Genomic DNA, 15,319 nt, shown 5'->3' on the forward strand with positions numbered 1-15,319 from the left:
TCAGCCTTTTAGTACTAATCAGCTTATTTTCTGATGGTTCACAGTTCAAGTTCCTGTGGAAGAAATCTGGTTGACTCAGCTCATCTTCCCATGGACAAGTTGTGTTGCAGGTCCTTGGTCGGTGGATGCTAAACCTGGTGCTGAGGCTAGGACAACAGCTGGTGGGCATAGGGGTGCTGGTGTGACCTCCAAAACCTAATAGCACCTAACATACAACAAAAGAGGGAACAATCTTAAGGAAATTAGGAAGTAAACTTCTTATATGCTGTGGGTAGAATTTCCTTAAAAGTTTAATATTCATCTAAATGTGCTCTTCTTATTTATTGGTTTTAGTGTCGTATTAACTTTATGACATGAATTCAGTGCTGAACTTTTATTATTTCTTCTTGACGTTATAGTATGCAAAACACTGGGAGAGTCTAAACCTATTATTATTTCACAGAGGAAGAACTCAGAGAGTAACCATCCTAAAGTCACAGGACTAAGAAAGACAGAGAATGAGAAGCGGATCTCCCAATTCCCAGACAAAGGCTTTAACCAGCACTCAGCATGGGAACTGGGACAGAGAGCCTACATAATATTCAAGATAGTTAGGAAATGTTTGTTACCAAGGGGATTTGCCTCTTTTCTTATGTAAGAGGATATACCAAACAGAAATAAACGGCATCTTGAAGAGATCTAATACATCATTACTGTTATAAAACATTTAAAATGTAAACTTGGCACCATTTCAAAACTTACAAGTTCATAAATCATTTTAAAGTTTACTCTAATTACAGAATCTTATCATGCTTCACACTGAGGTTTTTTTAATACTTAGGAAAAGTTCAATAAATGTGTAACAAATGTGTGTGTATAACTTAATTATAAATGAAAAACCACCTTTTACAAAAAAAATTTATTTATTCAGTCAACTAAACCCAAATAATTTCAAGAAGCATGTCAAAGAATTATTTCTAAGTGGATTTTTTTTCTCATGGTACACAGAGCTAAGGACAATCCTGTCAGCTCTTAAGTTTTTGTTTGACCTGCTTTGTCAAATGCTTTGTGAAATGATATTCACAACAGTACCATGTAATGTCAACTTGCATTAATTCTGTCCCAAAGAGAGGTTCTCAGTATTCAAACTGTGTTTGTACTGGCACAATCTATTTATGTTTCAGCTTCATTTCTGAAGGTTTACAAGTACCGCTTTTTTTAGAAGACTCTGTTCCTTTTTGTAACTTCTCTTCTAAAACAACCTTTGAAAGGACAATACTAATGTCCTATAAAGGTGCTTTCAGGGAAGTCATTAAGAAAATAATACATATTTCAGAGAATTGAAGAAAAATGTTAGTTATAGACTGATGTTAAAATTTACTGTTCTCATCATAGATATATTATGAAAAATTAAAACTAATACCACCTAAGGAAAGATTTCTCAATGAAGTAAATCCATCAACAGTATTATATTTGTTTTTATGTAAAAGATAATTTATCTATTTGTTTTCAGCTATCAAGAATCATATGCATATATTACTAAAATTAGGTAATGTCCTTTAAATTCAGTTATAATAATGATTGTATATTAGCAAACACCTAAATGTTTTGGTGATTGAGTAATATGGGGTAATAAAAAACATTCATTTCAAATTTCTTCATTTGAAAGAATGTAAGTCACTAATCCATTATTTTATCTTGCTTAGAAAACAATTAAGAGAAAGGTTTTAAGATTCTAAATCTAGATTTTGATGATTTTGAAATGAATTCTTGCTTTCCTCTGTTTCCCTGAAAACCAATTATAATAATTTCAAATACAGTCATATAGCAACTACAATTCAGTTGATTGCTAAGGGTCTTTTTCAAATTTTGTCCTTTCCATCTTTTTTCTGAAGCCGGTTTCTGGTTGGCTCTGTCAATACCAAGGGTTCTTGTATGATGACTGCTGGGTAATTTTTGCCCAGTAGTTCCACTTCCACTTGCTGTCCCACGTCACTTAGTTCCACAGGGACATACGCAAAAGCTAGACTTTTCTGGATGCTGTAACTGTAGCTCCCAGACGTTGTGTTGCCAACCACCTGGAAAACAAGACCCGACAATCTCCAGTATCTTGGTCACAGCTCTGTGCTCCACATCTCCAGCTGAAAAAACCTAAACTATAGAGTCAACTTACAATATGGAATTTTTATGAAATGCTGTCTGTGGGGAAAACACCAGAGACACAGGAGGAAAATTTCACATTTTGAGAAGATTAATGAAAGTTTACAAATTATAAAAAATAATTCTCAAGGTACACATCTGTATTACTCTGAAACTTCTCATTTTTTAAGTAATAACACTTAGTTTCTTAATACCTAGCACTATTTTGTTTCATACCAAGAGATCTAATAGGAGCAAGACTAGGATATCTTCATTTTAAACTTAAAAAACCCTCTCCTCTATCATCAAACTAGCATGGCAATAGTAGATAAGAGGAGGGAAGATCTAAAATGTAATCAGGAAGCTGCAGCATTACATGTGAAGATTAATAAGTTAGCCAAGAACTGGGTGTGGTGGGGCACACCTGTAATCACAGTTACTCGGGAGGCTGAGGTGGGAGGATTGCTTCTTGAGCCCAGGAGTTCAAGTCCAGCCTGGGAAATGTAGAGAGATCCCATTGCAAAACAAAAACAAAACAAAACAAAATTCTTCTATACTTTGAAGGTGGGTAGAATTAGGTTGGCAGACGTGGAATAAAATCTTCCAGGATGAGGGAAGACATGGCATTAGGGATGGACAAAGAAGCAAACAATGAAAACTAAAGAGGGTGAAATAAGGTAACTTGGGATGGCAAAACAGAGAACAATATTAAATAAGGAATCAAAACTCAGGAGATGAAAACAAAGGCTTTATGTCATCAAAAAAAAATCTACATAACAAGCCTGATTAGAAGATAAGAAGGTTCATGGAAACCATATTTAAAGGAAAAGATGAAAGAGAAGGAAAAGCAGAAAATTTGAAAAATTGTCAAGTCAAAATACTGCATAGAAAAAAAATAAAAGGAAGACAACAAAACAGAAAATGATATATACCCCTGCTCAGAATGGCTTCTCCTGGCCACACAATGTTGCACTATTCCTTCCAGCCCCACTGTCTAGCGCAGTGACTGCTCAGAGCTGGTGTTCCAAACGTTCATGGACATGACTCAGCCTGGTGATTGTTCAGCTGGTTCACTACAGTCAACAGTCCCACTATAACACTTTTAATCTTTGAGACGCTAACACACTTACGACTTTAAATGTAGACTCCTATCTCTGTAGTCCCATTTTTTAATTATCTCTTTGAAACCCCAAATCAGAAGCTCTCCATGTGATTTCCAAACTTATTCTGTGAGAACTGATTGATTAAAAACAACAACAAACTTGAATACATTCATTAGTAAAAGCTTCTCTTTGGCAGATTATAACTGCCAAGGCATAACACATGCTTTAAAATTGCTTTTGTTTTTTAGATCATAGTTAAGTGGTATAGGCAGAGAACAGGGTCAGGGAGGTTGGATCATTGCATTTGAAAGGCTTTCTTGGTAACCTTGGTTTCACGTCCCAGTCTGTAAAACCGAGTTTTGGGTTTGGAGCCCTAGGAGAGTTATCATGATTTGCTCTTTGTGCCCTATCTTGAGAAAACAGGGAAAGGCCTGAGTAAGTCTCTGGGTGCGACCCCCTAACTCACTGGGTCAAAACCCCACAACTGCCCTTCAGAGACAACATGCACCATTTCCTCAGCCCCTCCCACCTCCTAACCTCCCAGCAATAATTCATCTTGCGGTCATTTCTGCATTAGTTACCTTATTTTTGTGAGTGCTATTTTTAAAATATGCTTTGCTTTCTGCTAGAATTTACTTCCATTTCTACTTTAATCTCTCTCTAATCCAGCAGTTAGTAGCCCAGGGTATTTTAGAAATCTGGATTTTCCTTTTATCTTATTACTACATCTCCAGGGAAATGTTTCCTGTGCATAAATTTTAAATAGTCCTACCTTAAAATCTTTCAGGTTCAATTAATCCATTCCTTCTTTTTGCTCAGTGAACTGTAAGAATAACCTGTCCCCACCCTATGCCTGGTGGATTCTTATTCTTTGTTCAATCGAACATTGTCTTTTTTACCAATGTAAATAATTCTCATTTATTTTTAACCCTTTCTCATTCCTCTCTTAAATTATGAGAAGTCTCTAACAGACTTATAGAAGACAATATGGCAAATGGCCTTTGAAGGAAGTTAACATAATTTAAGTTGGATGTGTTTTTCTTTGGATGTCCTTGTGTGTTTTAGTTTATAAATAATGAAAAGAAAACCTTTGAAACCTTCCAATTCCCCCACAAACCTCTTCTTCAAAACTTCCTTCCCAGCTGAGCTTCTTTTATAACTAAACCACAAAACATAATGAAAACCCTTCGCAGCTGGGTGTGGTGGCGCACACCTGTAATCCTAGCACTCTGGAAGGCCAAGGAGAGAGGATCACTGGAGCTCAGGAGTTTGAGACAGCCTGAGCAAGAGCAAGACCCCGTCTCTACTAAAAATAGAAAAAGTTAGCCAGGTATGGTGGCGCATGTCCGTAGTCCCAGCTACTCCAGAGGCTGAGGCAGGAGGGTCACTTGAGCCCAGGAGTTTGAGGGCTGTTGTGGGCTAGGCTGATGCCACTGCACTGTAGCCTGGCAAAAGAGTGAGACTCGTCTCAAAAAAATAAACAAACAAAAAAAAAAACCCTTCTCATGACCAGCCTTATGCCTTGATTTTAAAAAATTAAACCTCATTTAAAATTATAATCTCTCTAGCACTGCCAGTTGGACTTTACTTTTCCCCAGGGCATTCACTGCCATCTGACATGGCATATATCATACTTTATTTATTTTGTTCATTATCTCTCTTTCCCCTGGAATGTAAACTCCGTAAGGACAGAGATTCTTGTCTATTTTGTTCACTGCTGTATCCTCAGTGCCTAGAATAGTGCCGGCACATAGTAGATACTCAATAAAAATATGTTGAATAAATGAATAAATGGGGACCCTATCGCCAGCACTGGGAATATTTGCAAGAATCAAATACCAAATACCAAAAGCAACACAAGTCAGGACAAAGTCGGGAAATAAAAAGCAAAAAAATATTCCCTATCATTCCAGAGTAGAAAGAGGACCAAAGGAGGACCCCTGAAAAAGATCAAAAAGAGGATCATTTACATGATAAAATGATGACCCTACTAAGCATCAAAGAGCCGGCAAGTGCACATTAGGAAATCCCAGAGGTATAATCCTATAAATAGATTAGCAGCTCTATAAGCAGATGGCATGTGGTAGGAAAGATGAAATATACAGCATGTAAACTCAGTGTACACCTAGGGCAAAGGAAATAAAATTTTAAAATGGAACTTGGATTTTTCAAGGTTTTTTAAACTTTAATTTGGGCATCATCATATTTAAGATGGCTAAAAATCTGTCAGTTGATCGTGGTTGATGCGGGAGTTGCATGTACAGTAATATAACATAATATCTCTATCACTCCATGGCTAAGTGAAACAGAATGTTGGTGGAAGGATACGTACAGACTGCATTAGGAAGTACTGAGAAAGCTGGATGGTAATAGAGTGAGGAATGTAAAATAACGGAAAGACGAAATGGGGGAAATATAACAACTTGAGAAAAAAGTTAATTAGAGTAGAAAGAACTTTAGACATTATCTCTTCCAATGGCTCCATTTTATAGATGAGAAAACTGAGGCCCAGAGATCAGGTCAGGCAGTTAGTTAATGGCAGAGCTGGTTATCAGTAGAATTCTTGTGAATTGTGGGCAAATCTGAAATTGGAGGAGGAACATATATTAAGAAAAGAGAACTGAACCAGAGATATAGAACAGAAAGAGAAGACAAGGAGGAAAGTAGGAACAGTTCAAACAGAAGAGCAAACTCAGCCCAGTTTCAGAAGGAAGTAGAGGTCAGTCTGTCAAGTCTGACAGAAAGGTGAAGAACTTGAGATCTGAGAAAAGTCTGTTGGCTTCACAGTGCCTGATAACATCCATCCACCCGCTACTCAGATGTGCAAGAATTGTGAGCATGTAATTAGATTCTTAAGAGACTAAGGGGAACATCAGTGGAGGCAGAAAAGAGAACAGACTGGAGTATTCACTATGCCTTAGAAGAAAGGACCAGAAATTCACAGTCCAACTAGACCTGGGTTGGAAATCAGCTCCATCAACCACTAGCTGTGTAACCTCAAGCAAGTTACTTAACCTCTCTGAGCCCCCAAAGTCTCATCTTTAAAATGGAGATGATCATACATATCTGGCCAGGGTGCTGTAAAATTAAATGAGAGAGTACATGAAAAATACCTGGTATATAGTAAGAACTCAGGAGATGTCAGGTCTACATCAAACTGGCCCAGACCTTAGCCCAAGTTGCTAATTTTTTAGTCATCCAAAAGCTGTGGTTTGACACCACTGGCTTCCCCCACTGCTATCACTCTTTTTGTTACTGAAGAGATGGAGAAAATGGAAACAATATCAAGCAGGCTGCAGTAAATGAGAATAAACCCAGGCACAGAATCCCTGAGTCTTGGGTATTGACCAAGCTGACCCTGTTCAATATGGAACAGCGGCTCTGATGAGCCTTGCAGGGCCTGTGCCCACCCATGGTCTAAGGCAGGTGTCCCAAGTCTGCCTGACAACACCAGCCAAAACAGATCCACATGGTAGCCCAATTGGGCTTTACAAATAGTGATAAAAAGTGGAGAAAATGAAGTCCCGCTGATAAGTTATCTGACTAACCTGGTTTAGTGAGTACAAATAGAATGAAAAGTAATATTCCAAAGTGAGAAGAAGGTAATTTTACTCTTCCTGAAGAATCAAATGGTTTCCACTTTTCACTGTACTCTCTAAAGTCCTACCCTCTATTGTCATAGATGTTTTCATTTGGAATTTTTTTCTGTTAATATGCTAATTGCCTCCTTCTGAAAGATCCATGAGAAGTCAAATCAAAAGGCCAAATTCTTTACAAAATCCATCTTTTGCATTCACAGATATGGAGGTGGCAAGCAAATCAATCATTTTACCCTCTAAATTGTACCTCCTTCATTGGCTAATGTATTTTTTACTCTTTGGGTTTATTTTCTTTAAACAAAATATAGAATTTTATGTTTCCAAAAATGACCAGCATTTCATTTTCCTTTCAGTTAATTGCTTTGTGTTTCTCCAGTGTCAGCTCAGAAATCAACAGTGTGTCATCCCTCTAATAAATTAATTAATTAATAGCAAAAGAGTATAAAAGGAAACATAGGAACAGGGGAGTTTCTGTTGCAGAAGATGTTGTGTCCCCTGGCAGTGAGGTCCTCGGTACTCACCTTGCCATTGTACCAGATGCTTTCATTTCCCTCCGGATCAACATCATCTGTTGCCAAGGTGAGGCAGACCAATCTTCGTTTCAGCCCCTTGGCTTTAATCTGTTTCAGTGCTTGCTTTCCTATGAAGTCTGCGGGCTGTAGGAATCCAAGATAATGATGATGAATGAATGCTCAGACACTGTGACAAGGTTAGAGATGCAAGCATTTAAATTTGTCTTTGCTATTTTCTCGCCAATTACACATTAAATAAAAATATAGATTGGATCAAATGTCTAGACAAATATTTCTTAGTCCTCAAATGACAGTATCAGCCACCTATCCCTTCAGAATATGTTAGACTTAAGGGTAACAACTTGTGATGACAATTTTACCACAACCACCTAGGCAGAAAATCAGAAGGCATATTGTGATGGTGGATTATGAAAGTGACCCTTGTATGTAATGGGTCTGGACAGTCACACAGCCTGTCAGTGAGCAAAGTGCAACTCAATTTCTACCTATAGGAAGGCTTTTACAAGAATGAAACCCATGTTTTAATATGATGCTAAAACAACCCCAAAATGCAGAATATTTTTCCCTTCTTCAGAATAATGGTCCCTGGAATGTATTAACCCATTGGGTTGCATCCTTAGTTCATTCAGGAAGGATTTATTGAGCCCCCTACTATGTGTGAGGCATCAAGCTAGCTAGGCCCTGTGTGGGTAACAAAAACAGACACAGACATTTCCATCAAAGAGCTTATTCTCTAACACTGTTCTCTTCGACCTTTTTTCCCTTCTTCTTCCATGCAACACATGGCAGAGTCCTAATACACTCCCCTGGGCACAGTCAGGGTTATTCCAATGCCACGCAAGTGAGTAAAAGTGACATTGTTACAGGGATAACCTTGAATCCATTATGTGTTAAAAAAGAAAAAAGTAGAAATCAGACAAACTTGAAGACTTTTGCATTTTTTAGTAATACAACTTAAAAATGAATAGGGCATACAGGTGAGCAATGATCCTCAGTGGAGATGCTTAGCTAATAAGGGAGATACATTCTACCCAACCAAACGCCAGGGGACACTTGGTAAATGTGATAAGCTAGTCAGAGGTGAAACGAGAGCAAGGAGAGTTCCCTGAGGAACGCGAGGGTGAGGCTTCTAAATGCTGTGCCCAGAAGAGCATCTCTTATCTTGGTTGGGGGAGAGGGAATTTGTGATATATAAATCACATCTCTGGTGAGTGAGATTTAATCAGAGATTACAATGTGGAAAGCAAGATTCTCAAAACAGTTCCCATATACAGATTATTCTCTAAAAGAAAGAAAGAAAGAAAAAAGCCAACCACAAACTTTAATTTCTTCACTAGCTGTAAGAAATTGGCAGTATTTCTTGCCAAAGATGTCCCCCGCCACTAACATTTAGGACTTACATTGTTCTTTCTGCTCGTGAAATATTTAGGACTAAGTACAGTAAACCCCCCTAACCTCCCAGAGAAGCAGCAGGACGGGTCCTCTGCCCAAGACCCCTTTAGGTCACTCCTTTACTGATTCAGAGCCTGTAGGATGAACCCCCAGTGAAATATGATGTCTATGGCTATTCGAACTTTAAATTACTGACCTACACAGGAAGCTAGTTTCCATTAGGCAACATTAAAATCATGTGCAAAATCAAAGTCCAATACTCCCTTCTTCCCCAGGGTGATCCAGATGGTGAGAACCAACTATAAAGCTTTATTATGAAGCTAGATCACAAAAATTTACAGAAGACTAGAACTCATGTTATTTCATACAGGACTAATGAGGGAAGAAAAAAAAACACAGGAAGAGCTTGATTTATTTGAATTCACATGTAGAATAAATTCATGATAACAAAAGTCAGAAACCAAAGTTCACTATAGTTAAAACATGTACAGTTGACCCTTGAACAACACTTGAACTGCATGGGTTTGAACTGCATGGGTCTACTTATACTCAGATTTTTTCCAACCAGATGCTGATGGGAAATACAGTATTGGTCTAATTCCCTACATATACAGAGGGACAACTGTACATCTCAATATAGAAAGAACACTACAACAACAAAATGTTTTGCTATCTTTTTAAAAGGAGACTTGCTACCATAAATGATGACAAGGGGTACTTTTTAGAGTTCTTGTCTACACAGGAGTTAATAACTACAATGAATAAAAGTCTCATGCCTTATTTTGTGGAAAAGCACTTAGACCAATACTGAGCTCCAACACACTGTACAGTGTGACTTGTGGAGTGCCAGCAGGTCCTACATTGTTTCTTCACCTCCTGTCATAAAATCTGAATCTTTATTATTGAAGACTCATCTAGATCTCAAAGGTTCTTAATCCTTCTGAGTCCCCTATTAAAGAATTTTAATTATTTATTCAACTGTTGTTAAGCCCCTGCTGTCTGTCAGATACTGTGTTAGGCACGGAGTATTCAGGTCTTAAGAGAACATGATCTTCACGCCTGTAATCCTAGCACTCTGGGAGGCCAAGTGAGCCCAGGAGTTTGAGGTTGCTGTGAACTAGGCTGACACCACGGCACTCTAGCCCAGGCAACAGAGCGAGACTCTGTCTCAAAAAAAAAAAAAAAAAAAAAAAACTAAAAAAAAAAAGGAAAAAAGAGAACATCATCTTATAGTTTCAGGGGAGCTCCTGGGGAAATGTGACCCTCTTCCCTACACATCACAACATGCCCAGTCCTGAAATTATTATATCTCCTCAACATACCAGAGGGAAAAAGAACAATTTGAGGTTACTGGAAACATGGTAGAACATGACACATGATAGCATATGGCACCAATCAGTTGTACCAATTTTGAAATATGACTCATGGTTGGTTCTGTTTGTTGTATGAGAGTGTAAAAATCACAAACGTTCTGTAATTTAAAACAAATAATGTCTATTATGTGGAGGCAGAAATGCAAGCTAACAGATGCTACAATAGAGGTGTGGACAGTGGGGGCCCAAGGAAGAGTATGACCCATTCTACCTGGGCTGGGGGCAGCATTCTGTCAGCACCAATTGTACAGAGGAGTTGCTTGAGTTGTGTTTTGAAAGATGAGTAGGTTTCATAACTATTGTCTGCACAGCCTTTTCCACAAGTGCTTGTACTTACATTATAATTTGGTCTTCCCAACAGCCCACAGATGGTAGATTTAGGGTCTAAATGCAGTGAATTAACTCAGCCTAAGAGAGGCAATCAACAAACTGGTTAAGAACCAAGACCTCAGGAGTCCCAACTCTGTTCTTTTCCTCTATTGAGAGCGACCTTAACTGAGCCACTTAAGCCAATATCTGCTACACCTCTGGAGGAGATGTGGCGAAAGCTGGCCATGACCAAGCTTTCAGAAAGGCGGCCTTTTGGGGTGCTAGATGAGAGCTGTGGGGGTAAGTGCCAGGAGAGGGACCAGAAGAGTTGGAAGGGGAGCCTAACTCTACCTTTGCCAAATTCACAATTTTACTAAAGGCTAAGGAGGAACCTCAGGTAGGTATCAGCTAATCAGGAGAGAAGCAGAAAGGGGGGAGAAAACTTTCTTCAGAAAAAAATTACAGTAGTAAATTCACTTAAAAAATTAATAAGTAACATTTTCAATTCATTAGGCATTTGCTATGTGTCAGACACTATGCTGAGAACATCACATTCATGAGCTCATTTAATTCTCATGACAACCGTATGAGACAGATATTTGAACCCCTAGTTTATAGAAGAGTAAACAAAGGCTCAGTTACATGGTGATATAAATCAGCACTTTTAGATTTCATCCATATTTTTTAAAATGCTGGGCCTGGAGTCTATCACTGGAAAGTACAGCTGATATTTAATATAAATGCTTTAAATGAAGAATGTTTCTTTTAAATTTCTTCTAGATCATCTGAATCTATTTTGAATGACATTTATTACATAATAATATTTTTGTACTATGTGAAAGTATTTTAAAACACCCTGGAAGGTTAATATTAATAAAATTTGACATCTATATCTGTACATTCCAGAATAAGGAAGTGATTTTTTCAGTAACATCATCCTCAGACATAAATGAAAATAATACCCTAACAAACAAAAACAACAAGAAAAATCATTGAAAACAAGGAACACAGACTTATAGCACAGATGGAAGATGGCACCTACCTCTTAACATAATTCCCCCTTCCCAAACTAACTAGGCTCCTGACTTAGGAAGATTTAAAGTGAGGTGATGGCATTTCATTCTCATTTTACTTGGCTTTGTTCCCAAGACTGTAGATTTTACTCTACTATATAGTTATTAATTATAAATGAGAAGAAAATGTGTCTGAAGGTTAATGCTGCAGTTAAAATTGGTGCTTTCAAGATGACCCAAGAATGGAGATATATTTCTTTAATGAGTCATTGCCAAATTAACTATATCAATAGTTGTTAATGTCTTTGAGAAATGTACAAATTGCTGGGGCACTGAGACTATAGCCTAAAAATAGTCTTGACTTTTTAAAAAAACTAAGTAATTTTAAGTAGCAATAAGAGCCATTACAATAGCCATTTGTAATACATATTACAATAAATATAACATCCACCTACATGAAAATATTAAGGAGCTTTTAAGTGAAATAAAATTATTCATCTCTTATTAGCCCTATTAAAAGCATACATGTTACCTAAAAGAACATGTAAATTAAATAAATCAAATCAGTATATTTTTGGTTGTGGTTCTCAGGGTAATGGAGAGTTCTCAGACACACAGCAGTTAAAGTCAAATTTGGCAGCAGCAGTGGTAGGGTCTGACATGGAGAGTCAGGGTAGGGGGCTATCTGGGATCAGGGCAGAGATTATGAAAATGTGATCTTGGCCCTTTTCTATCCCATCTGTGTAGGGTCAGAACCTATCAGAAAAGTCAAGGAAGTCATCAGTTTGATTTAACTTTTTGGCCAAAATCCCCTTCACCTAAATATCAAAAGTTCTAAAAACATAAGGGAATCAGTCTAACACCCTGCATCACAATTAAGCTCCCCTTGGAAATCAGGCCCGGCACTGGCTGTGGAATCACACTCCTACCTTTCACAGGCATGGGGAGAGCTGCAGAGAGACCCTGCTGGTCACCAACTATACTGTAAGTAGCAGAGATGGAGATCTGGGTGACAGGCTTCTGCCACTGTCCCTCAATGCTTTCCCGAAAAGTTTCTCATTTAAAATGGGCTTCATATAAATAATCCTGACAGGACTCCTTTTGTAAAGCATGTGGCCATCACTCACCTGCAGTCTATGTAAATCTTAACTTTCTTCAGTCAGTTGAGCAGTGCCCTGTGCACCTGTGCGTCTCTCACAAACCCTGATAAAGCTGTATTCTGGATTCATGTGGGGGAACGGATTGCCTTAACACCCCCCGTCTAGACAAAGTATAGCATTATTCACTTCATATTCACAGAATTAGAATCACAGGGGTCCTTAGGCAAGCAGAAAACTTAGTCCAATCTCATTTTTTATGAGAAAACTAAAGCCCAACAAAGTTAAGGGTCTTGGCCACAGTGACAGAGTGAGTTAGCACCAAACCTCAAACCCAGGTTTCTAAACTCTTGGTTTCTTTTCCACTCTCCAGACCTTCTTAACATTCCACACAGATTCACAACCACAACAATTTCAATGTCTCTTTGATAGCAAAGTGTTAAATTATGAGTTTAGCAACTAAAGTTTGTTATTATTGGCTGGAAAAATGAACACTCCCACATACATGTAGTTTTCGTTTTCTGCACTTAGCAATTTAAAAGAAACAGTGCATCTAGTACTTTTCTAACCAAAATCACTGACCAGTTAAGAAGTCCTTCTCAAAAAAGTCTTTAGTATAACTAGAAAAGGGACCCTATTCACTAAAAGGAGGGGATAAAATAGCAACCTGGGGAAAATATTTAAAATATCATTCCTCAGCCAGGCCAATAATCAGGTTAATTAACATTCAAACCAAACCAGATTATTCAAAACTAACATAGCCCTCCTTACCTGTGTTCTATGACTTTTACTAGATTCAATATTAAAGAGAACATTTATTTTTCAGTTTTTTAATCTAATGATTCAAAGGAAAACTGCAAAATGGACCTGTGGCTTTATCAGATTTATGTTTAACTGCTTTAGCAACAATTACATACAGAGTTTTCATAATACTTTTCATCTCTCTAGACTACAATGAAGAATAATTGCCTATTTGGTTTTAAGCATAGCACTTAAGGTGAAATGCAAAGTAAGTCATTATTAAAGGAAGTAAGAAAGGCATGAAGAAATGAGTCCTCAATAAGGACCCAAGAATTTCTTTGCTGGGGTCTTCAAAAAACTGAAACGATTTCATGTATAGCTGCTTTTCCCTAAATGATTTATTCAGATTCAATTCTATAAGATGGGAAGGAACTAACATTTAGTGAGGAACCAAATATTCCTTATCTCATCTGATACTTATAACAAACTTATGAGGTGAATATTGTCCTCATTTTACAGATCAGAAAACCAAAGTGCTTATGGATTAAGCAATTTGTCTTAGAAGCAGTAAGTGGCAGAACCAATTCAAATGCTTCAACAAATATTTGGTAAGCCTCTACTAATGATCAGACATAGTGGTGAATCCTATGGATTCTTGGCCTCTGTCCCCAGAGTGTTCATAGTCTAGCTGTGGAGGCAGCCAGGAATAAGCGTGTGAGAAGCACCAGGGCAGAGGTAAGTACAGAGTGCTAAGAAAAGAGGTTCCCAACACTCCTCCACTTCAATTACCACCTACATATGAGGCTCCAAAGCCATACTTCCAGAACAGAGTTCTCCAAACCCATGTGCTCAGCTGCCTTCCAGGCCTCTCCACTGGGCTATCCCACAGCTCTCCAACCCCCCAAATCCTCCCACCACCAAACCACATCCCTCGTCCTGTGTTTCCTAGTTCATTAACAGTGTCCTACAACCTCCTCTCCATCCCTTCACATGTAGTCCCTCTTGTGGTCTCCATCCTACTTTCTAAATATCACTCACTCCTCTTCCCCATCCTACAGCCACTGCTATAGTTGAAAGTCTTTGCCATCTTTCCACTGGATTTCTTCAATAATTGGGAAAACGATCTTCCAGTCACCAGACCAGTTCACTTTTAATCTGTTTTCCATCACCCAAGTGTCATTCCTTACTTGAAATCCTTCAATGTCTCCGGGATAAACTCCAAATTCCTTAGTCTAACACACGAGACCCTTCATGATGTGGTCCCAGGACTTCTCTAGCATCGTCTCCTGACACTGTTTTCAACATCAAAACATTTACTGCGCATCTTCTATGGGCCAGCCCTGAGCTAGGTGTTGGGAATAAAATGATAAACAAAACATATTCTGTATTGCCAGCCCTTGTACTCAAGAAGCTTACATTGTATTTGAAAGAAAAAGGGGAAAAATAAACAAATAATTGTAAGCTCTAAGTCCTTTAAGGAGAACATAGCTGCAAAATTTCTTCAAAAAATTATCTAATAAAATTCATGAATATATAAAAGGATAATAATACATCATTACCAATTGGGTTTTATACCCAAAATGAGCAGCTGGCTTAACATTAGAAAATTAATAAACATAATAAACCATATAACAAATTTTAAAAAAAGATATGATTATCTCAGTAGATGCAGAAAAAGCATTTGCTAAAATCTAATATCTAATTCCCGATTTTAAGAAAAAAAACTTTTAACACTAGAAATAGAAGGAAATGCCCTCATACTGATAAGAAACATCTAGGGAAGAGTATAAGCCAAGAAAAAGAAATAAAAGACATCCAGATTAGAAAAGACAAAGAAAAGCTTTATTTTTATACATGATTGTCCATGTAGAAAATTGACGAAAGAGTTACCAGAATTAAGTGGATTTAGCAAAGTTTCAGAATATAAGATCAACATATAAAACCAATTGTATTTCTATATATTAGCAATAAACAACTGAAAATTGAAATAGAAATATCATCATAATAGTATCAAAATATTAAATACTTAAGGATAAATCTG

The 15,319-nt window shown here is 37.6% G+C and overlaps 1 protein-coding gene across 1 annotated transcript in view; it reads right to left on the reverse strand.

Moving 5' to 3' along the window:
* Positions 1 to 1,451: 1,451 nt before the first annotated feature.
* DMGDH (dimethylglycine dehydrogenase) overlaps positions 1,452 to 15,319 on the reverse strand; it is a 59,284-nt gene continuing 45,416 nt past the window's right edge. The window contains exons 15-16 of the mRNA XM_045566182.1: positions 7,342 to 7,476; positions 1,452 to 2,057 (exon numbers count right to left, since the gene is read on the reverse strand). Of these exons, the coding sequence (XP_045422138.1) occupies positions 1,842 to 2,057; positions 7,342 to 7,476 (351 nt within the window). The 3' untranslated portion in view covers positions 1,452 to 1,841. The remainder of the gene's footprint in view (positions 2,058 to 7,341; positions 7,477 to 15,319) is intronic.

This window comes from Lemur catta, chromosome 12, assembly GCF_020740605.2.
Source record: "Lemur catta isolate mLemCat1 chromosome 12, mLemCat1.pri, whole genome shotgun sequence".
Taxonomy (NCBI): Eukaryota; Metazoa; Chordata; class Mammalia; order Primates; family Lemuridae; genus Lemur; species Lemur catta.